Raw genomic sequence first — 23515 nt, 5'->3', positions numbered from 1 at the left:
AATCGGTCGGAAATATCTGACCGAAAACTTGGTTGGAATTTTGTCGGATAAAATCGGTCGGATTTCGGTTAGAAAAATACTAACTAATTACCGACAGCGTAAATCGGTCGATACTATATTACCGACTGTTAACCAACCGTTTTAATTTCCAACTGATATTCCGACCAATTATTTTCCAACCAAAATATTGTCAAATTAACGTAAAATACAGAGAATAAAAATTAATTAAAAATAAAAAATGCTAAATTAATTAAAAATCAGAAAATATCAAAAATATATAAATATAAGTTATTGTCAATAAAACCACATTAATAGATTCTTACATTAACCGTAACTAATACAACCAATTACAACCAAAAAAACCACCCAAGTTAAAACACCTAGTTTTGAGTTTCATCATCATCTTCTTCTTCAGCTGGACGACAGTCTGGAAACTTGTTGAGAAGCTTCTCAGTAATATCCTTCAAGTACTGGATTGTCTTGGTATCTTCCTCTTTCTCCTTAACTAACTCAGAAATCTGTTTGTATGCTTCTTCTAACTTCTTTTCATGGTCCAAGCTGGGTATGTAGGGAACATCTAACTCTTCATGGTCTGGGAGAGATCCATATCCAAATCGGTGACCCTTGTTTTTGGGTATTGCCTGAGAATCAACCATGCATAATATAAAAAATATGGAAACATCATGTTAAAAATCAAATAGTTAAGAAGTGTCAAGGATCCCCTCACCTTGCGAACCAAATCGTTTATCACAGGACAAGAGAGAGGCTGAACCAATCCATCTTCAAGTGGTTCTTTAGATTGGAGGTCATTCACCTGTTCTTTTAAAGTCTCCACAATATGCTTAGCCTTCTTGTAGACAATCTTGCCAGTTTTTTTACTTTTATAAACATCCTCAATGAAAGCCATCATATTAGGCTCTACTCCACCATTTTCAATAGTCTTATATACATGGAAAAAGAACATGATTAGTATGCATTGGAATGATAATTCTTAAGAAATGTAAAGAAATTCAAAATTACCATCTCATCTTTACGCCTATAGAATGATTTAGCTCCATTGAAGTGCACTGGAATTCCTTCACCATCTGGGTTGCTTCTCCTTTTTAGTGAGTTTGTTGCTTCCATTCTAATTGTGGAAAACGCATATAGAAACCCAAATAATAATTAAAATTCAGAGTCAGAATTATAATTTTGCAAAACAAAAAATAACGGTATTTAAACACATTTCTTTAAAATCTATACTAATAAAAAGCAGAATCTATAAGCTCCTAAAGACGTCTACATGGGATTTTAAACCACTAATTGTGATTAGACACCTAACTAATTAATATTTTTTAAAATCTCCAAAATTTTCTATATTAAGAATTATTTTAAACAACCTATCACGATTTAACATGTCATTCATTAACATTTTTTAAATTTCCAGAATTTTTTAGAAAAAAGAAAATTTTAAATTTATGGAAATAAAAGAACTATATACAATATCCTACATCGGCTAGAAAATTTTTAGACAATGGTTCAGAACTAATATAAATAAGATTAATATGCTTCTAACAACGAATGACCAGGAAAGCTTGATTTATCAGGCGTCCAAGTTTAAAAGTTTTATTCGGTTTGATCCAGTTTTTCATTTGATCAAACTAAAACTTTAAAAAGTTTCAAAAAATATATTATAATATATCAAATTTTTAAAAGTTTAAATATTATAAAAATTGAAACTTTTTAAAAGGTTCAAATTTTATATTTCGAAACCTTTTAAAAGTTTAAAATATTATAAATATTAATGTAATACATAAATTATCTTATTTATCTACGTTTGTGCTTTTTATTTCTTATGAGCTGTAAAATATATTTTTGTGTATGATTTTATAGATGAGTTGATATTCTTTTATTAATTTTTTATTTTTTGTCTTATTTTTTATTTTTATGAGAAAAGAAATGATTTTATTCTTGGAGTTTGATGGGTCAACAAGTTGTGTGGTAGTCTAAAAAGAATATTTTTCAGTGGAAGAATGTGAAAAAGTTGACGAGGAAGAAGAAAAAAAAGAGTATAACGAAGAACCAGACGGTAAAAGTAACGATGACAATTACCACCAAATTTGACAATGAAAATGACAAGAAAAAATATGAAGAATAAGAAAACATTGAATAAAAAACATGAAAACATAGGTGGTAGCGATCAAATAAATATGAAAACGAGTTAAATTTATGATGATAAAATTGTTTCGTTTTTCTGATTTTTCTGGTGGTCAAAGAAATGGTTTAGGATATGTGAGGTCATCAGTTTGATTTGCCTTGTCTCGACCTCGAGTTAAATTCATGATTTTTTTTATCAGATTTGATTTTATAACACAACTGATTTTTATATTTAAAAAAATTGTGTATCTGAAATTTTTTTTTTTTCCTTAATACTAATTTAAATTATTTTATTAGATAATATTTTATTACCGTCATCAATCATATATAATTTTCATCAAAATATATCAAATAAACCCACACGTAGTGTGGATTCAAAACCTAGTATAAAAAAAAAATCGAGAGAATGTGAAAAATGTGCTTTTGTAGGCAATTTTTGTTGATATAATAAATGTATGGTACTTTGTTACGTTTGGGTGATACAGAATCCCAGAGTAAAACAACAGAGTAAAAGGGGGACTGGGAGAGGCCAAAGATAGATCTTATTTGAGGACGTGAACGGCCTATCATATTCCCATTTATTTATCACAAGTTCACAACTACTTCCAACTTCCAAGTACTACTCGTCATCAAATCCAACTCGCAACCAATTAGATTGCAACAGCTATTTAAGGCATGATTTGTGGTTCTATAACTTGGGCCAAGCTCAGATGGACCAGAATACCATTATGCCTATTCAGTATTCATGCTTGGGCTGATTAACACCCCCAGTCTGACTCAGACAGAACTCCCCAGTCTGACTCAGAACTCAAAAGAGCAACAATGACATCCTCTGTTACGTCAAAGTTGAAACACTTATAACATTTGAGCCTTAGACTTGTGTCGAAAGGAGGAATGTATATGATGAAGAGTGGCTATAACAACACAGCGGAGAACCAGATTTGGATAAGTTTAGTATTCTCTTTATTGGCGCTTTACACATTCTTTTAAGTTTTAGGGTTAGCGTTGTGGTGTTATAAAAAGATTTTCCTGCTCTGTTTAATTATTAAAGCCTTAAAGGATACGTTTTATTTCTTGATTATAAACTTTTGAAAAGGTCTCTAATTCTTCAGAATTTGACACCTTTAAATCAATATTCTAATCATTCAACATTTATAAATACAACTAAAAAAAAAATTGTTTTAAAGATAAAAAGGAGCCAGCAATTTGAACCAGTCATACATAATAAGTCTGTTAAAGTTATCAAGAACGCCATTTTTTAATTAGCTCAAACATATGATTTGATATAGCCAAGAGTCATATCAGATTCTAATTTCTACAAAAGGAACGGAGGAAACAATTGGATTAATCATAAAAAGAACCATTAATTAAAAGCATTATTTGCTAGATAGTTCTTGGTACGTAGTAGCTCTTCCCCAAAAAAAAGAGAGTTTATTTAGGCATTGAAGTTTTGTTACACAATGAGTTTAAATCTCGCTTTGTGAAGAAATTACAAAGCAAAAGAGAGGAAAGATTCAGACCACCCAAATTTAGATTTGAGAACCCTTTTTTTTTTGTGTGTCCCTTCATTGTTGGGTTCTTTTCTATAGCAATTTTTTGCTTAAAACTCCATCCTATTTCATAATTTGGAACTTCAAGATTCAATTTAATCATTACTTGAATCCATAAAAGCTTCAGAAATGTCCAAAATAGCGGCTCTTCAGTTTGATCCTGACCTGCTAATTTCAACGTTTTAGTCAGATTAGATATATATTCTTCATAAAGTAAGAAGAAAACAAAGTAGTGAAAATCTATAGAAATAATATATACATACATTACTTAACTGGTTTATTTAGAATCTGGTTTCCATATGCAAATAAGCATACTGCTCTTGGAATGATGTTTTGTCCTGCTTGTTTCAACACACAAATACATACATCTATAGTGAGACTCTTGAGACAGGTCACGTGTACTCAGTACAGAACCTAACAGAGAGATAGTGAAGAGAGAGAAACCTGAAACTGAGTAGCCGAGAAACCTTGCGAGTAATCCAATGTACTTTCTGGAAAGGTTTGCTCTATCTTATTACCACCAACACTTTTCTGCAACATCAACAAGATATATTAAAACAAATGTAAAAATCCCAAATTATATATATAAAAAAATAAAAACTAAAGAACAAAAATCCTCTTTTAAAAAGATACAGAGAGTGGTTTCGAACATATTGTAAAATAGTTGTTAAAAAAATTGCGAATCATGGCGATTTCGAAGGCGATTGTTTTCAAGTTTTGAATGATTGATCCCGACGGGTTTGGGGGGCGAGGAGAGGATCTCCTTCGATCTCTGCTGGTTAATGATGATTGGATTCAGATCGGAAGTCTGATTCTTTTTGGGCAAAGTTTGATTCTGCTGGTTGCAGATCTTGGGATTGTGGGAGACTTTAATGGGTTCTCTGATCTTTATGATTCGGCCGGGTGGAGTTTGTATATTCTTATAAGGGGGATTGGAAATGTCGAGATGGTGGTCTTGATGATGGTATCTGATGGAGATTCGTGGATGGTTCCAACGCTTACAATCAGGGGTTTGGATGTTCTGCTTTCAAGTCTCAATATCTGTATTTGGAGGGGATTCATTTCTCTGGATTTGGGCAGGTTTTGTTATTCTTTGCTAGTATCGGATTTCAATAAGGGAAATATTGTCTTCTGTGGTGTTAATCTCGGGATTTCGACGGATTTGGAGTGGGAGGGAATCCGGATTGTCGACTCCTATGGGTTTGTGTATTGGTCTCTGTGGTTTACTTTATGGGATTCATATCTGATTTGGTTGGGGATTCTGTTTGAGATCTCTTTATCCTGGTTTGGAAGGTGGATATCTTTGATTTTTCCTTATGATAATTTCCAGGCTTTTTCGATGGTTTTGATGGTACGATTGGGGATAATCTGGATAGTAATGGGAGAATATATGATTCGATACGGTCTGCTCTTGGGAGAAGGGGTTAGTGTTGAGGTATATAAACGAAGGCTTGCGGTTTGTTTATGCATCATCTCTCTCTGGTTTTGTTATTCGCTCCTTCTTGCTTTTCTTTTCATCTTCAGTTTTTTCTGGGTTTTCTTGCGGGTGGCTATATTTCTTTTCTGCGAATCATGGCTCAATTGGTTTTCAGCAAGAAGAATGCAACACTGGTTCGTACTGAAACTGTGTCCATCTCCAGTTTGGTTTTGGCTCAGAGAATTCAGCAGTTCTCGATGACCCTTATTGGTAGGCTCATGAATCCGGTGTGTCAGAATATGGAGTCCTTGATAGCTAATTTTCCAAAAATTTGGAAGTTAGAAGAGAGGGTGGTTGGTGCCGATTTAGGTCAGGGGGTTTTTCAGTTTAATTTTGAGGATGAGGAAGATATTTTGTCAGTTTTGCAAAATGGTCCATACCATTTTGATGGTTGGATGGTCTCACTGGTTCGATGGGAGCCAGTCATCTCTTCCTCCTACCCTTCAGCTATCAACTTCTGGGTTAAAGTGTTAGGGATTCCAATGCATTTGTGGGAGGTGGCTACTTTTGAGGCTGTTGGTAAGAAGCTTGGGAGGATTCAAGAGGTTGATGAGGAAACGGGTAGTCTATGTGTGTCAGTTAATGGGTTCAATCCGCTGATCTTCAAGATGGTGGTGCCTTTTGCAACTGGGGACGAGATTGTGGTCTCACTAGAGTATGAGAAATTAAATGGGGTTTGTGAGCATTGTTCCCGGATCACCCATGATTCCAAGGTCTGTCCAGAGGTTCTTAAGGGGGCTACTGTCCAAGGTGCGGATTTGCAGAGGGATAGTCGAGGTAGTCAAAGGCAATTTCCAGCTGTGAAGCAAGAACAGCATCTTAATGCTGGGGGTTGGGAAAAGCCTAGAAAGCATGCTAAGAGGGCCCTGGATTTTCAGTCTGCGGATTCTAGCGAATTTGGATATTTTCCCCAGCAACGTTTTGGAGGTCAGAGTTCTAACGGTAATGGTTCTCACCGTCCTCGTCAACAAGAGCATCTACAGGGTCACGCTTGGGGTCAGAAGAGGAGTTTCGGTGAGGTCACTGGTCGAGAGGAAGGTTCTCATCGCGGTACACATTCAGGGAATGGAGAGGGTTCGGGTAAGGTCCCCGGTTATGTTCTTAACCGAAAGAGTGCTGGTACGGCTTGGCCTAAACCTCTTTTTAAGGTCAAACAGGCGGCTGTTGTGGAGCATAGTTCGATGCGAATTGATAATATTGTGGGAGACCCCAGCTCTAGTGATCCACCAGCGGACAAGGAGGCTGAGGGGAGTGTTGTTAAGGGAGATGCCGGGGCTGATCTGGCTATGGATTTTGAGGTTGACAATGATGACTTGCTTGAGGATGGTGAATTTGATGATATGGGTAAGTCTGATCTTAACGGTGTCCAGGAGGGGGCTGTTTCTCCAACTCAGGGTGTGGGGGGTCATACGGATCAAGGGTCTGAGGTTCAAGTGGATCAGGTTACTGATTCCCAGGGTGATTATGACTGTATTCCGAAAGGTACACCCTCTTCTCATGTATCGGTTGAGTTAGATGTGGGGATTGTTAATAATGCTATGGCAGCATTTACTTTAGATGCGACAGGTGGGCATAAAAAGAAGAATTTTAATTCTTATGTTAGGAAGAGTGCTAGCGGTTCTAGGATGCCTTCTTTGGCTTTAGCTTCTCCAGGGAAACGTTTACTTGCTAAGGCTTTGTCTAAACCTGCAGGTGAAGGGAATAAACAGAAGCTGATGGGGAAACTGGGTAATAATACAGTGGGCACTAAACCTTCGGATGGGGGGCGTCAAGGAAAGAAAGGGATGGGGGCTCTCCCGAAACCGCCGGCTAGAACGTAAAGATTCTGAGTTGGAACTGTCAGGGCATAGGGGTGGATCTGACAGAAGGATATTTGGGAGATTTGTGGAAGCAGCATCGGCCAGACATCTTATTTTTATCAGAAACTAAAAAGTGTTTTTCTTATTTACAAAAATTTCAAAAAAAGTTTGGTTATAATAATTTGTACACTGTTGATCCCCATGGTTCTAGTGGAGGGTTAGCTTTATTTTTCATGGATGAAATAAAACTTTCTATTTTATATGATAGTAATCGAATTATTGATGTTAAAGCTTCATTTGGTCAACAATTGGTTTATTTGTCTTTTGTTTATGGGGATCCAATTCTGCAGAATCGTGCAAAGGTATGGGAGAAGTTAATGGATATTGGTTCTTTCCGGATAGATCCTTGGTTTTTGATTGGAGATTTCAATGAACTTGTTGGGAATCATGAGAAAAGGGGTGGGGCCTTACGGCCTGCTTCCTCTTTTGTGCCCTTTCAAACAATGATTCGGCACTGTGGTATGCTTGAATTCCCGTGTTATGGAGAGCAATTATCCTGGCGAGGTAATCGCTGTAATAACCAGGTGGTTCGGTGTCGCTTAGATCGTGCTCTAGGTAATGAAGATTGGCATAGTTTTTTCCCAAATTCGAGGGTGGATTATTTGGAGATGGTCGGATCTGATCATTGTCCCATTCTGGCTACTTGTCTGAAAACAGCCTCTCGCCGGTATAGGCAGTTTCGTTTTGATAAACGTTGGTTGGGGAAGGACGGACTTTTAGGTGCGGTAGAGTCCGGATGGGCGCGCACAAACAATTTTCGGGTACCGGCTTTTGTGGATAAAATTAGGAACTGTCGAAATTCGATTTCGTGGTGGCGGAAAAATAACGTGACTTCTGGCCCGTCCCTTATCTCTTCACTGAAGGCTGCCTTACAGGAGGCCAAGATGGATGACTTGATTTCTCAGGATGAGATTCGAGACATTGAGAGAAAATTAAAAGAGGCTTATCGGGATGAGGAGTTGTATTGGCAACAGAAGAGCCGGAAATTCTGGTTACGGGTGGGAGATAAAAATACAAAATATTTTCATGCTTCGACTAAGCAAAGGAGGGTCCGGAATAGGATTGTTGGGTTATTTGGCCCGGATAACGTTTGGGATGAGTCACCTTTGGGAATGGAGAATATAGCTTCCAAATATTTTGAGGATTTGTTTAAACGGTCTGATGTAACTGGTATATCAGAAATACTACAGGAGATTTCACCTATTATTACAGATCATATGAATCGAAGTCTAATAAGGGAAATTACGGAGGCGGAGGTTCGGAAAGCTTTATTTGCTATGCATCCAGAGAAATCTCCAGGCCCTGACGGTATGACAGCTTTATTCTTTCAACGGTTCTGGCCTTCATTAAAAGGAGATCTGGTGGCTCTGGTTAAAAATTTCTTTAGGACGGGTGGCTTTGATCCTCGCTTTAATGAGACTAATATTTGTCTCATCCCTAAGGTGGATCACCCACAACGTATGACAGAGTTTCGGCCTATAAGTCTGTGTAACGTGAGTTATAAGATTATTTCAAAAGTTTTATGTCTTCGGCTTAAGCGTTTTTTACCGTCTCTGGTTTCTGAAACACAATCGGCATTTGTGTCGGGCAGGTTGATTACTGATAATATCCTAGTTGCCCAGGAAATGTTTCACGGGTTAAATACTAACCCACGCTGTAAGTCGGAGTTTCTGGCATTCAAAACGGATATGAGTAAAGCGTATGACCGGGTTGAATGGGATTTTTTGGAAGCGGTGATGGTTAAATTAGGTTTTGATAGGCGGTGGATTACTTGGATTATGTGGTGTGTTTCTTCGGTTTCGTATCAAGTTCTTCTTAATGGTCAACCTCGGGGATCTATTTTACCAAAGCGGGGTTTACGTCAGGGTGATCCTCTTTCTCCCTATCTGTTTATTCTTTGTACAGAGGTTTTAATAGCAAATATTAAAAAGGCAGAACGAGAAAAGAAACTTACGGGAATTTCTATTGCTCTGGCTTGTCCCTCGATTTCACATCTTTTGTTTGCGGATGATAGTCTGTTCTTTTGTAAGGCAGAGGAATCTGAATGTAGAGTGGTCATGGATATTATAGGTAATTATGGGAAAGCCTCGGGCCAGGAGGTCAATTTGGAGAAATCGTCCATTATGTTCGGCAAGAAAGTCCCGCCTGATGTAAGATCTCGGATTAAAAATGTTATTGGTATTTCTAGAGAGGGTGGAATGGGTTCCTATTTGGGCATTCCTGAAAATCTCCAGGGCTCGAAGACTGAAGTTTTTAGTTATGTTAATGATCGTTTAGATGAGCGAGTTAATGGCTGGTCGGCAAAGATTTTATCAAAAGGGGGTAAAGAGATTATGATCAAATCAGTTGCGTTAGCTCTTCCGACTCATGTCATGTCATGTGATAAATTAACTCAGGAGTTAACGTCCAAACTTACGAGTGCTATTTCAAAATTTTGGTGGAAGTCTAATGATAAGGCCAGAGGTCTACATTGGGTAGCTTGGGATAAGCTCTGTGAGGATAAATGCGATGGGGGGTTTGGGATTCCGTGCTCTGGAAGAATTTAATGATGCAATGCTGGCTAAGCAGTTCTGGAGGTTGATTCACTACCCAAATTCTCTAATGGCGCGGGTGATGCGCGGTCGATATTTCAGGAGAAAACATCCTTTACTGGCGACTAAACCCTATTCCCCATCCTTTGCATGGAGGAGTATTTTTTCGACAAAGGGTTTAGTAGAAAGAGGGGCGAGGTGGCTCGTCGGGATGGGACATAATATTTCCGTTTGGAGAGACCCGTGGATCCCGGATCATCAGCCAAGACCGGCGAATGGCAGGGGTAGAGTTCTCCATCCTAATCTGATGGTCAATCACCTAATTAATCCCCTTACTTTGGATTGGCATTTGCCTATTCTGGAAGAGTTTTTGGATCCTGCGGACATTCAGTTTGTACGGAGTTTGGCGGTCAGTAAGTCATTGACTCCGGATAAATTGATTTGGCATTATACTAAATCCGGCAAGTATTCAGTGAAATCTGGTTATAGGTTAGCACGGGAATTTCATAAGCCTCTCGTTTACGGGCCGACATGCACAGTTTTACGGGCACAAGCTTGGAAGCTTGATGTTCCCTCAAAGGTCCAACATTTTTTCTGGCAGGTGGCGTCTGGGTCCCTTCCCGTGAAAGAACGGCTTGCTCACCGGGGTGTCCGTTGCGTCGATACGTGTCCGCGGTGCGGTTTAGCGGTGGAGACTATCAACCACGCTCTTTTTGAGTGTGTTCGCTCGCTTTTGGTGTGGGAGCTATCTCCGATCCAGTTGTCTTCGACTGGTTTTCCTTTTGGATCCGTGTATTCGAACCTAGATTTTCTTTATTCCAAGACTTTTTCAAATTCTGGGGGACCTAGCATTGGCTATAGGTTGCCTTGGATATTGTGGACAATTTGGAAAGATAGGAATAATAGGGTGTTTCAAGGAATAGAAGCAGAGCCCATTGATATTTTAAATCAGGCGTTAAACGATAAACTTTATTGGGAGGAGGCCAAGTCTGGCCCGGAGACTTATGTGGTTTCCCAGCCTTCCCTGGAGGGTAGGGATTCTTCGATTCGTTGCCAGGTTGATGGTTCCTGGAAAGGTACGGATTCTTTGGAAGGCTTGGGTTGGTGGTTTGGTCACGATGATAAGACGGTACTTATGGGAGCCCGCAGTTTGCGTCGTAGTCCCTCTCCCCTTCATACGGAGTTTGAAGCTTTGATTTGGGCTATGGAGTCTCTTCGGTCGGCGGGGATAGATTGCTCCAACTTTGAGTCTGATAGTTCCGAGCTGGTGGCGATGGTGCAGGCTCCCGACGATTGGCCAGCCTTCTCGTATTTGTTGGAAGACTTCCAAGCGCTAAGATCATCCTTATCCACCTTCACTCTGACGAAAATACCGAGGACGTCTAACGTGAGAGCTGATTGTCTGGCGCGCTCTTCTAGATCTCTAGTTTCTGAACTTTGTTTTGTAAACTCTTTCCCTCCAAATTGGGCAATCAATTCTGGAATCACCTTTTAATTTATTTAATTGTTTGGTTGAAAAAAAAAAAAAAAAAAAAGATACAGAGAGTATTTGCTTGTGTTTACGTTTGCATTTCTAATATGATCTAATCATTATCACACATGTAAACGCAAAGGAACAATCCGTACAACCAAAACATTGATCTTTGTTCAAAGAACAGTGTGGACTAGGGACTACTATCAGTTGATTAACAAAAATTCGCTGAGGAAAAAAAAAAAGAGAGACTTACATGAGGGAAATTGTAAAGGGGAGAGCTAGCAGTATCATCAAGAACAGAGTTCATTTTCTCGTAATCTCTTCTGTTCTTTTCTCTCTTGCTCTGTTTCTTGAGACCAACAATGTTTATCTTCTTCACTGAATCTTCCTCAGAAATATTCCTTGGACCAGAAGAAGCATCTGAAATCATTGATAAATCGTCTTCTTCTTCTTCTTCTTCGTCGTCGTCTCCTTGTTGCAAATAGTTTTGGTCCCATGAATCTTTGCTTCTTCTTCTATTTTCGAACCCATTGCTGTCTCTAATACAAGAAGGGCTTGGTGAAGAAACAGATTGGTCTAAGTATAGAGTCCATCCTGACTCGCATCCACTACTCGAACCCAACATTTTCTTCTTTAATGTTCTATAACAAAAAAAAAAGAGATAAAAATTCTTCTCGAGATCGAACAGCTGTGTTGAAAAAGATTTAAAGAAAGACTCTATGAGTGAAGAATAGACTTAAAACGTCTGTTTCTTTTTCTGTATCTTATATTTATACACACACATGCATCTACTATACTTCTCTCTATTTCATTGTTTAATTAATTTATTCATTTCAATTTTGCTCTTATCTTCAATAGGTACGGAGTATATATCATATTTTAACTTATTATCATCGTCTCTCTCGTCTCCTACTTCTTCTGCCTATTAATTTTCAAACTTTAGGTTGGTCTAATAATTTGGGCTTTTGTTTTGTCGTTATTAGAGCAAATATGAAACCAATTTAATTTTATTTAAAAGAATTAATGGATAAGTCGGCGTTATTAGGCTAACTCAAGCGGTCTTTGCAAGTTCACAACATGTGAACTCGATTTTAAATTGTATAATAAAAACTCTTTTTTCAATTTTGTTAACTCTTCTCTTACAATGCCAGTATGTAACATGGGAATGACATGCAGCGTTCGTATCCAGGCATTTTTCATATTTAATCCAAAGATATAAAACCAAAACTTAAATTTTGGCAACATTAAAATAAACGAACAATCGCATATATATCTAACTAGAGTGAAACTCAATACGTGGATGTATAATAAATATCATCCAAATATAAAAGTTCCCACGTGATATATTCTCCAAAACTAGTCTAGAAGAGATAAAATACCCATTGATCATATTTTTAAAATGTTGATTAGTATTCATTTATTATGTTAAGTTAGTTATGTATTAGTGGAAGTAATTAGATGGTGCATGGGTCAAAGCGAGTTCGACAGACAGACAAGTGGTGACAAGAAGATCCGAGCGGTCTATTGACTACGCTTTTATGATATCATATCACATGTCCTCACATTTCATTTTGCTTTATTTTATTTCCCTGTCGTACTCTCTAATTTAATTCTTCACCTAAATCTCTCCTGTCGAAAATAAAATATCTCCTAGTCATTTCTCTTTTATATGTTCTTTTTCGTGAATTTGACACTCTCAATATCTGGGATAACGAGATACATTGGTGTCATTTTAGCATGATTAAGTTTTGAAAAGAGTAATAGATATATAAGGTTAACATCATGTTTAAGAAAAGAGTAATAGTTAAATTGGTGTCATTTTAGCATGATTAAGTTTTTAAAAGAGTAATAGATATATAAGGTTACCATCATGTTTTTGGTTGATTTTTCAATAAACAATAATTAATGTAAAAAATGATAAAAAAAAAAAAGTTATGCTAAATCGAAATGAAGGATGTATAAGATGATAAAACTGAAATGTGTGAAGGAATTGTATAGATATTGGAATTGCATATCTCTGATTTGGTACACATGCTATGTGAGTCCAAATAATTTTCAGAAAATAGATGGAAAAGAAAAATTGATGGATTGATTTCATTTAAGGGTTTGTTTCTAATAGCTAGCTAGCAAAATCAGGCATGCATGTGGGCACGTGTGCACGTAAAAAAGAGAAATACACAAGGTTCAACAAATTCACACATGTGCGCACGTGCAACAACACGCACTTCGACCAACTACACACTTTTGCAATTTAGGCTCTTAAATGTGTCACTTTCTGATCCCTTTCTATCTTTTCACTTGCTGATAATTCCTATGCTCTCCCGGTTTCGATGTTCCCGTCCTCCATGTGTTCTCTTAGCTTTTTTCACTTCCTTTCATATACATATAGGTGTGTCATGTGTGTATTTCACTTTCTGATCCGGTTTGAATATAACCCAATCTTTTAGCAATATGTTTGTCCTTTTTCTTTTGCATGGTTTATAGTTTCTTCAAATTGATCGTGTTACTCTCTATGCACAAAAATAAGTTGTGCAGGAATTTAATTTTAAACTGTACAGGAAAGAAAATGTTAAGTTTTGGTGATGATTAAAGGAAAAAAAATGTTTAGTCAGGTGTGTATTAAACATTTAAACTATCTCTGTTTCAGAGTTATCAAAATTCCTTCTATATGTGTTTTGGTAATTATGTGCTTAAAAGTTTAGAAACTTTAGGCATTACTTGCTTCAAGAGCTCTCCTCTAGAAGAAGACGTTATGAGACGTTTAATTGTAGAATTTAACTATTCACTAATTACAATTATAGTCCTTAATCTATTCATCTTCTTACAGACGTTATGATTTATGGTAGATGACTTTTCAAGTTTTTTTATGATTACACTAAATGAATTTCTGAAAATGTCACATTTTTTTTTTGTAATTTCAAGCATTAATTACAACTTTAACCACCTGACGGTGACCCATCTCCTTCGTTACCTCCAAACTGAAGCTTTTGGACAAGTTCTTCATCCATGGGTGTCTGACATTCACATTGTAATGTCCATGCAACAATGAGATATCTTCTTCTTCATTCTCAGAATCAGTCATGAAAATCTTTGAAATCTCTGAAGATTGCTGCCACTCCTTGAGCAACTTGTCAATTACATCCCCTGTTTTTGTGTTGATAAAGTCTTTGTCCGCAAGTGTCAGCTTGTCGAAACCAGACACCTCAGGCCCCGCAAATATTATGATGCCTTTCACCGCGGGATGCGAATACGCTTCCCTCAGAATGTCTTCAATGTATTTCTCCTATCAAGCAGTTGAATTAGTTAACAACCTTTTATGATTAGGATAATGAGTGAAGATGGAAAGAGGCTTTCTTGTTAGACAAGGTAAGTTGATGACAGACCTGATCAGGGCACTTAGGCATATCAACCTCTGTAAGCCAGATAGGCAAACCTAAAGAGCCTAAAGTGTCCAATGCAGATCTCATGTAAGCTAAGTTAGGCTGAGTTGGACTAAAGTGACCTTGAGCTCCAATTGCTCCTTTAATGTTCATATTTCCTGGGTATGCAAGAATCTCCTCCATCTTTTCCTTCACCTTAATCGGCGCTGCGGTAACATCTATACGGTTCTCTATCGTGTTGTACTCGTTAACGAACAATGTCACATCAGGATCAAGCTTAAAAGCCAAATTGTAGAAACTTGAAGAAGCGTTTGCACCAAGCAATTTCTCAAAGTAATCCCAATGCACATTCTCATTAACCACATCCCACCCGGTTAACTTCCCTTTGTATCTCGTCATAACCGAGTTGATCCGGTTCAGTGTCACGTTCATCAAGTCGTTTGGATCTTCTACTTTTTGCACCCAACTTGGCTGCATTATTGGATCGTCCCACAACACTGTATGGCCTCTAACCAATATCCCATTCTCTTCCGCAAACTTGAGCATTGAATCGGCTAACGTGTAGTTCTCTTGACCGCGTGCTTTCTCTGTTGTATACCATTTCATTTCATTGGTGAAGGATGTGATTTTAAACCGTGACGCAAACCATTTTCTGTACCCTTCGCTTTGTAGGATCCGAAAGTTCATTGCGCAGCCTAAGAGGAAAGATGGTTTGGTTTGTTCAACAGATATCACTGCGCCTTTTACTGTAGTTTTATTCTGATAAGTTACTTCAAATCTCACTTTGTTCTTCCTTATCTGCAATTAACATATGTCATGTAACAGCATAAATAGCAGACCGATAGATAGAAGATAAAAGAATATAGATGTGAAACCAGCCCTAGAAAATTGGTTTAGGGGATCAAGACCGGGTTCAAATTTTTAAAATTATAGGCTTAATATGGTCGGCGTCAAAGACGAATTGGGCTTTAATTGGACTGGATGATCACAAAACCCTAAAATTTTATATTGATTTATTCAGATAGAAAAGATCGATCGATGCTACCTTTTCAATAAGTTGGTCTTGTTTTAGTTTCCATTCTTCTTTGCTGAACTTTTTTAACGACACATCTCTTGCAGATATCTTTGCTTCTTCGTTATCACTCTGTTTCCACGTAAAACCCGCGTTGACACAGTCACACAGAGTTAGGAATTATAAACATATATAGATAGTGTTGTTTGTACCTCGAAGAAAATATCTACAGGACCTGAAACATTTGGGACAATGCCACCTTTAAGCAAAGTCCAACATCTTTGCTTCGCCCTAACTTCACCTCCATGAACAAGTCTTCCGTTTTCTGTCCTGAACACAACTCCTACCTTATTCTTGTTTCCTTCTCTCAACTTCACCCAAGCTGTATTTCCATTAACAAAGAAACTACGGATGTTTCAATCTAACTGACCCAAACTGAAAGAAACTATTAGTGTATATAGAGTCCAATTTAAGTCTCTGTTGTGAATAGAGTCTTTGTAATATATAGAAAAGTGAATCTAAACCAAAATTTAAGCCCTACCAAACTGATCTATACATAAGACTTTTTTTTTATTTTGGGTAACTCACTTCCTTAAAAAATTACGCCCTGAAAACTAAAACTCTTGAAACAATACTGAAATCAGATTGAACACAACTATAGTTAAAGAACTGACCCAATTATCTCTGGATTGAAATAGTAACTTATTGGACAAGAAACGATGAAATAATGATGTATTTTATATTATATGTAGAGAATGGGTTGCATCTGTAAATGTATAATTTACCAGAGAAGCTGTAAATGTGTCCTTGGTGAAGATGAATTCTCTGTACCATTTCTCTAATGGCTCTATTTCCATCTATGTTCCATTCATTATCAGAGTCATCTTCGACAGAGCGGCTAAATTGTAATAATCCTTGTGGTTTACTGCTTCGTGGAGGATTCACTACGCACTTTATAAGTTCATATATACCAAAATTCACTAATATTGTTAGAAAGTTTGAATTTCCAAAAAAAAATAGAAAAAAAAAAGTTACTCTTGTGATATATATCTATTTAATGAGGTTTTTCAGTTTTGGTTACCTCTGTTTTGAGAGAGTCGCTTTGGGAGAAAGGATCAATGGCAATCCCTGAATGCAAAAGACACCAGAGAAGTAAAAGCATGAAGCCATCGTTGATATTCTTCATCGTCCTTCCTACAAAATTTGAAGAAAAAATTTATGTAAGACTATATTACAATTACATTATTTGTTGCGCGACACACATGTATCAGTTGAGATACGAATCCGTATCTCACAAGTTTAGGAATTAGGATCTTAGTGAATATTGTGATTTTTTTTATAACAATCCTTTACTTTAGGAAATTAGATATGATCTTCTGCATATATATGTACCGACCATATAATGAAATCATCCAGAAATTCTCAAATCTTGAGTCTTTTTCCTCTAGTCGACAATCCCAAAAAGTTATAAAGTGTGATTCACTCGTAAAACGCTTGCAAGCAAATATTTTGTTTGGTTAGCTAGAGGGAAAGCGACCAGGTAACAAAATTGTAACATAGTCTTTAAGCAATATATCAAGTTTAAATAAGTTGATGAAGACTATGCTTAGAATGTAATTTAATAATCGTAATTTTTTTTGACGAAGGACTATGGCTTAGACATACACAAATTCAAGTGAGATGTTTTATTATTCACCAAAATAAAAGGGGAGATGTTTCACTAAATTTTCTAGTCTGACGAAATGATTTTTTTTTAAATAATTACGTTGACCATTTAATATAAGTCTTTTTTCCCTCAATAGTTAAATAGTCTATTAACTTTAGGCATAACTTTTCTTCAAGAAGCTACTGTAAAAGGACGTTATGATTAATGGTAGATGACTTTTCAAGTTTTATTTGATTATGATAATTTCACATATTATTCTTCTTAATTAAGCATTAATTACTACTCTAACCACCTGACGCTGACCCATTTCCTTTGTTACCTCCAAGCTAAAACTTGTAGACAAGTTTTTCATCCATGGATGACTTACATTCACACTGTAATCTCCATGCAACAATGAGACGTCTTCTTCTACATTCTCGGAATCTGCTGTGAAAATCTTTGGAATCTCTGAAGATAGTTGATGCCACTCCTTGAGCAACTTGTCAATTACATCCCCTGTTTTTGTGTTGTTGAAGTCTTTGTCCGCAAGTGTCAGCTTGTCGAAACCAGAAACCTCAGGTCCACCAAATATTATGATGCCTTCCACCGCAGGGTGCGAATACGCTTCCCTGAGAATATCTTCTATGTATTTTGCCTATGGGGCAATCGAATTAGTCAAACCAAATTTATGTTTTATGATAACGAATGAAAGGGTTCCTTGTTAACCAAGGTAGTTGATGACAGACCTGATTAGGGCATTTAGGCATATCAAGCTCTGTAAGCCAAATAGGCAAACCTAAAGAGCCTAAAGTATCCAATGCAGATCTCATGTAAGCTAAGTTAGGCTGAGTTGGACCAAAGTAATTGCCCCTTTAAATCTTTAATGTTCTTGTTTCCTGGGTACGCAAGAATCTTCTCCATCTCCTTCTTCACCTTAATCGGCGTGGCTGTAAGCTCTTTAGGGTTTTCTATCGTGTTGTACTCGTTAACAAACAATCTCACATCAGGATCAATCTTAGAAGCCAGATTATAGAAGCGTGATGAAGCGTTTTCACCCAACATTTTGTCAAAGTAGTCCCAATGCACATTCTCGTTAACCACATCCCACCCGGTTAACTTCCCTTTATATCTCTTCATAACCGAGTTAATCCGGTTTAACGTCACGTTCATCACATCTTTCGGATCTTTTATACTTTTCACCCAACTAGGCTGCATTCTTGGGCTGTCCCATAACACAGTATGACCTCTAACCAATATTCCATTATCTTTTGCAAATTTCAGCATTGAATCAGCTAACGGCGTTAGTGAGTGATGTGATTTTGAACCGTGACGCAAACCATTTTGTGTACCCTTGGCTTTGTAAGATCCGGAAGTTTATTCCACAGCCTAAGAGGAAAGATGATTTGGTTTGTTTTAGGGATACCACTGCGCCTTTTACTGCGGTTTTGTTCTGATATGTTACCTCAAATCTCACTTTGCTCTTCCTTATCTGCAATTAACATAAATCAATGTAAGAGCAAAAAAAAAGAAGAAGAAAAACAGAGGATATACGTACGTATATCTGTCTTTGCTCTTCCTTCTCTGTCTTCACTCTGTTTTCGCATGAAACCAATTTTAAAACAGAGGATATACGTACGTATATCTCTATACACATGAATACACATCTATAGTGTTTGTACCTCGAAGAATATATCTACAGGGCCTGAAACATCTGGTACAATGCCACCTTGAAGCAAAGTCCAGCATCCTTGCTTTGCCCTAATTTCACCTCCGTGCACAAGTCTTTCATTTTCTGTCCTGAACACAGCTCCTACCTTCTTGTCGTTTCCTTCTCTCAATTTCACCCAAGCTGCAATTTCATTAATAAAGACTCTATGAAATACTAAAACCAGACTGGACACATCACAACTCTAAAGAATTGACACAAGAATGCTTGACTTGAATTAGTAACTTAGTAGACAAGAAACCATGAAATTGGTTGCATGTGTATATATATATTACCAGAGAAGCTGTAAATGTTTCCTTGGTGAAGCTGTACTCTCTGTGCAATTTCCCTAATGATTCCGTTTCCGTCTATCTTCCATCCTTCATCAGAGTCATCTTCAACAGAGCGGCTTAGTAGTAAAAATCCTTGCGTTTCGCTGCTTCGTGGAGGCTTCCTTAGGCACTTCATTTCATATATAGAAATATATACCAATGTTTGAAAGTTTGACTATGCAAATACAAAAATCACTTGTGTGATATATTCTATTTGCAGAGGTTTTTAAAAGCGAATATGTTACCTCTGTTATGAGAGGGTGGCTATGAGAGAAAGGATCAATACACATTCCTGTAGACACAAGACACCAGAGAAAGAAAAGCATGCAAAGGAAGAAGCCATTGTTGATATTCTTCATCTTCCTTCCTGCTAACACTGAAAATATTCCGACAAAAATTCATTATGAATAAAATTTGGGGTTGTCAGATTCTATTGTATTCTTCTTATACAGAGAAAAAGCTTTATATCAGATGCATCTATTTACCTTTTTCTTATTGGAAAAGACTATAAAGTACACAATTTGAAACAAATTTGTAAGAATTACATAGACTATACATAAATCGTGTACCTACCTTTTAAGTAACAATATCTAAAACATTTGACCAAGAAAAAAAGAAGCATATAACTTAAATTCCTAGTTCTCTTTTGGTTTTAACTTGTTTCTAGCCCCAAAATTTGCTGAAACAAGCTAACTAGAAATTGAATTTAACTGGTGCCTAAAATTGCTTCCCCGTGAAACATTTTTGGAGTTATGTCGAAGCACTTGTGGTGAATGTGTCTGGTGTCGGTTGTCATTAATATAGAGAAAATAACTGTTCTCCACCAGCAAAAAGTAAAAAATTAGAGAAATTATATCACAAATTCACAATGTATACGGCATAGAACTTACATCTATGCGAACGTCTCTCGTATTTTCTTATGCATCTACAATTCGTTATATATGCATATATAATATGGGTAAAATACCAATGCATAAAATTATGTAGAAAGAAACGCAGAATACGATAGCTAACCTCTTGTTTGGCTGATTAACTCGATATTGGGTGTTGTTGGGAGACAAAAGACTATGTTTTTACAATCTATACATAAAGAAATGCATATATAAAGAGATGTTCCTGTTTTATCATTTGACACTAAAAAAGGAGATGAATTCATTAAATTTCCGATACATTCTTCAAAAGAGTTTGACCACTAAACTAGTCTTTTTTTCCTTCTTTTTCTTTGTCATCCCTCATTTAGTCATTACTTTGATTACTAAATATATTTATTATTTTTCGACGTCTTAATATATATATCCAATGTAAGTCAGTAGATTAGTTTTCCACTTCCAAAATAGAAACGACGCATCTGGTCAAACTTCCTGCGATTTTGACAATTAATGTTGGGTCGAAACATAAGAATGTATGATTGCATGAAAAAAAGATTTGGCTTAAGCAAAGAAATTTATACGAAACAACAACGTTTAGAGAAAGTTTAGTATTATTGATGATTAAATCCCTTATAGTTATATCATGGAACCAACTCAATGATGCTAAAATGAAAGTTTCGTCTCACACAGCTGCTACAATTCAAAACAGACAATCTTCAACGATTTTTCGCTGAGAATCAAACTATACCCAAATACAAAGTTGTTGTAAACTTAGCGTCTCAAACAGGTAAGACAAAAATAGATGGTTGGGACACTGAAGAGGAGGAGTCATCAGGAGTCAACGTAAAGTTGTAAGAAGCTTTTGATTTGGTGGAGGGCTGAGATATATTGAGGACATAGTCACCCTGAAAAAGTGAAGCCTCAAAGAATCCATTAGCATCAGTGACTCCTGTGGTTTGACTGCGAAACCCTCCCCATTCACGTAGCAGTTTGTCCACGACGTCTCCGGTGGGTAGGTTTCTGAAGTTTCCATCGGTGAGGCACATTCTGTAGCAACCTGATGGAGAATATCCTGCCCACATCACTATTCCTCTCACCTTTGGATGCGCATGGCCTTCCCTTAGAACTTGCTCGAAATACTTGGCCTGCAAGAAAAACAAACACCAAACAGGGGAGAAGTGCTCAAACGCCATTTTAATGGGGATGAAATAACAAATGAGGATTCAATAATGATAAGAGAATATAATTAAGTTACCCGGACATTGTCAGGCGCATCAACGTCAACCTCAGTAAGCCAAATAGGCAAACCAGTGGCACCAAGAGTATCAAGAGCTGATCTCATATACGGAATGTTAGGAGTGCTAAAATGAGACTCAAGACCGATCCCTAAAGGAATGTTTCCAGCAACCCGAATAGATTGAAGCTCCCTAAGCTTTTGCAAATACCTTGCTGGACTAGAACTTTGATCCTGAGGTTGCTCTAATGTATTGTATTCATTCATGAACATTGTTGTCCGTGGATCGAAGGCATGAGCCATCGAAAATGCGTTATAAGAGGTTTTATAACCCAACTTACTCTCAAAGAAGGAGAAATGGAGATTCTCATTCACAACATCCCAACTCGCAAGCTGGCCTCTGTATCGCGATACCACCGAGAAAACCCTACGTTTCACGGCGTTGTAGAGATCGTTACCGGAGAGAGATTTCACCCATCCAGGTTGATACTTAGGGTCGTCCCATAAAATATTGTGCCCACGTACAGCGACGCCGTGCTGCTTGAAGAATCTCAACATCGCGTCTGCGTTCGTATAATCCTCTATGCCTCTTACTCTTTCTGTGCTGTACCATTTCATCTCGTTCCCAAAAGTTGTCACGGTAAATCTTTTAGTGAACCAGTTTTGGTATGCTTGACTCCCAAGTATGTTATTTTCTACCGCGCATCCGAATGGGAATCCGAGTCGCCTCTGTTCTATGGTAATGGTTGCGTTTGGTACCGTCTCGCCTTTTTCATTCACGACTTTGATCTTCACGGCACCTTTTCTTTCCTTGTCAATGCTCTGCTCGTGGTGAGAGTTCCACTCTTCTTGTGTGAAAGGTTGCAAAGAGACGCTATCTACCCAAATCTCAACCGTTGTGTTCGCGCTCTACACATGACCATGGAAATATATATAGGTTGAGAAAGAGAAGCTTTGCAAAATTTAGAAATGTATATAAACAATCGAGACCATGAATATGCTTTTGTATATACATGCACACCTCGAAGTAGAGATCGGCAGGACCAGATTCATCAACGGTGAGACCACCTTTGAGCATGGACCAGCATTTGGATTCAGCAACAACCGAACCGGCATATTTATATTCACCATTCTTCTTGAAAACGGCGTTTACAGGAGCGTTTCCTACGCTTACTTGTAACCAGGCTACAAGTACAACATAATAATACATGAAATGATATTTCTATAGAGTGTGCACCAAGAAACACAAATTTAAAATTACTTATACCCGAGAAAGTGTGGAGAATTCCTTTTTCCAAGTAAACCTTCTGTGAGACGCTGTCGATAGATTGATTCCTCTGTGTGGCAACGACAAACTTATTACCTCCGAATTCTCTGAAATCAACTTTGGCGTTTCCGAATTGTGACCAGCTCTGTGAACCATTTTGCAGGTCAGGATTCACGATGATCCCTCCATTGTATTGTGGTTTATTAGGGATCTCTAGACACTGCACCAAGACGGAAAAAAAAAGAAGAATCAGAACAACAATTTCCAACGTACATGTCTAACTAAATGAACAGAGCATTGCTTGCCTCTATTGTTGCCGAGTAATCATAAGGGACAGACTTTTCTTCACACCCTGCAAAGTGGTAACGACGTTTAATACAAAAAAAACTATTTTCTCATTTATGATAACTACAGAGTAGAAATATTGTAAAATCATAGGCTAAGATGAGAAGAACAACTTGATAGAGAAAGAACGCAGAAGGCAAGCAGCAGCAGTAGAAGCTTCATTGCAAGACCTAAATTAAGAATTACTTTGTTTTGCTGATGATTGAGGGTTTCATTAATCTACTAGTATGTTTTATAGTCTTGGTATATTTAGTTTACAAGTAAAATACTGACTATATTTTACATTTATGGAAACTTTTATCAGACATGTTTTTCAAAATAAGACATGTAGTCAATAGGATAATTAAATCCCAGTCAATAGTCAATAAAGTATGAGGTATATTCAATCTAATATTCTAAGTGATTTTAGTCTTTATGAGATTTTAAATGATTTTGATGATCTTAGGGAAGTTGATATGATTTATTGTAAAATTCGTTCAAATCCCACCTAAAACCATAAGATTTGGATTTTTATATTTATAACTAAGAAATCCTCTCAAATTCTCTATAATCTCTAAAAACTATTCAAATCCAAATCCACAAGCTGTTTTGAATAACAATGGATTTTAAGATAGATTTTTAAATCATTAGTTTAACAACAGTGTATTTCAGGAGACTTTTTAAGAAACTTTTTAAAATTCAGAATTGAATAACATAAGA

General features: G+C 37.0%; 4 protein-coding genes and 1 pseudogene across 11 annotated transcripts; 1 reads left to right on the top strand and 4 right to left on the bottom strand.

The window, feature by feature from the left end:
• Positions 1 to 3547: 3547 nt before the first annotated feature.
• On the bottom strand, positions 3548 to 11868 carry LOC147933595 (protein SOB FIVE-LIKE 5-like). 3 transcript variants are annotated; one of them, XM_087473246.1, is made up of 4 exons: positions 11281 to 11868; positions 4131 to 4217; positions 3950 to 4024; positions 3548 to 3851 (listed from the first exon to the last, which is right to left on the bottom strand). In XM_087473246.1, the coding sequence occupies exons 1-3, from the start codon at positions 11650 to 11652 to the stop codon at positions 3968 to 3970; spliced, it is 516 nt and encodes a 171-aa protein (XP_087329372.1). In that variant the 5' UTR covers positions 11653 to 11868; the 3' UTR covers positions 3548 to 3851; positions 3950 to 3967. The 3 variants fall into 3 exon arrangements, with proteins under 3 accessions (XP_087329372.1, XP_087329373.1, XP_087329374.1); XM_087473247.1 differs by having other exon boundaries at positions 3960 to 4024; positions 11281 to 11827; XM_087473248.1 differs by having other exon boundaries at positions 3548 to 3854; positions 11281 to 11769.
• LOC104721435 (uncharacterized) lies at positions 4342 to 7227 on the top strand. Its single transcript, XM_010439415.3, has 2 exons — positions 4342 to 6645; positions 6856 to 7227. Exons 1-2 carry the CDS (start codon positions 5151 to 5153, stop codon positions 6981 to 6983), a joined length of 1623 nt encoding a protein of 540 aa, XP_010437717.2. The 5' UTR covers positions 4342 to 5150; the 3' UTR covers positions 6984 to 7227.
• Positions 11869 to 13780: 1912 nt separating the features above from the next.
• Positions 13781 to 16898, bottom strand: LOC104721433 (endo-1,4-beta-xylanase 5). Of its 6 annotated transcripts, none has more exons than XM_010439414.3 (7): positions 16773 to 16898; positions 16501 to 16613; positions 16205 to 16370; positions 15632 to 15801; positions 15453 to 15551; positions 14411 to 15205; positions 13781 to 14310 (listed from the first exon to the last, which is right to left on the bottom strand). In XM_010439414.3, exons 2-7 carry the CDS (start codon positions 16603 to 16605, stop codon positions 13945 to 13947), a joined length of 1701 nt encoding a protein of 566 aa, XP_010437716.2. In that variant the 5' UTR covers positions 16606 to 16613; positions 16773 to 16898; the 3' UTR covers positions 13781 to 13944. The 6 variants fall into 6 exon arrangements, with proteins under 6 accessions (XP_010437716.2, XP_010437713.2, XP_087332643.1 ...); XM_010439411.2 differs by having other exon boundaries at positions 16816 to 16896; XM_087476517.1 differs by having other exon boundaries at positions 15655 to 15801; positions 16816 to 16862.
• Positions 16899 to 17350: 452 nt separating this feature from the next.
• On the bottom strand, positions 17351 to 19469 carry LOC104727585 (endo-1,4-beta-xylanase 5-like; annotated as a pseudogene).
• A 1094-nt stretch (positions 19470 to 20563) lies between these two features.
• Positions 20564 to 23023, bottom strand: LOC104721432 (endo-1,4-beta-xylanase 5-like). The gene is made up of 6 exons (XM_010439410.2): positions 22930 to 23023; positions 22777 to 22823; positions 22472 to 22691; positions 22226 to 22389; positions 21226 to 22113; positions 20564 to 21115 (listed from the first exon to the last, which is right to left on the bottom strand). The coding sequence occupies exons 1-6, from the start codon at positions 22976 to 22978 to the stop codon at positions 20750 to 20752; spliced, it is 1734 nt and encodes a 577-aa protein (XP_010437712.2). The 5' UTR covers positions 22979 to 23023; the 3' UTR covers positions 20564 to 20749.
• Positions 23024 to 23515: the final 492 nt, after the last annotated feature.

Source organism: Camelina sativa, chromosome 11 (genome assembly GCF_030686135.1).
Source record: "Camelina sativa cultivar CO46 ecotype springtype chromosome 11, ASM3068613v1".
Classification (NCBI taxonomy): Eukaryota; Viridiplantae; Streptophyta; class Magnoliopsida; order Brassicales; family Brassicaceae; genus Camelina; species Camelina sativa.
The sequence above is the reverse complement of the archived record's forward strand: the minus strand, read 5'-3'. Positions and strand labels throughout refer to the sequence as shown.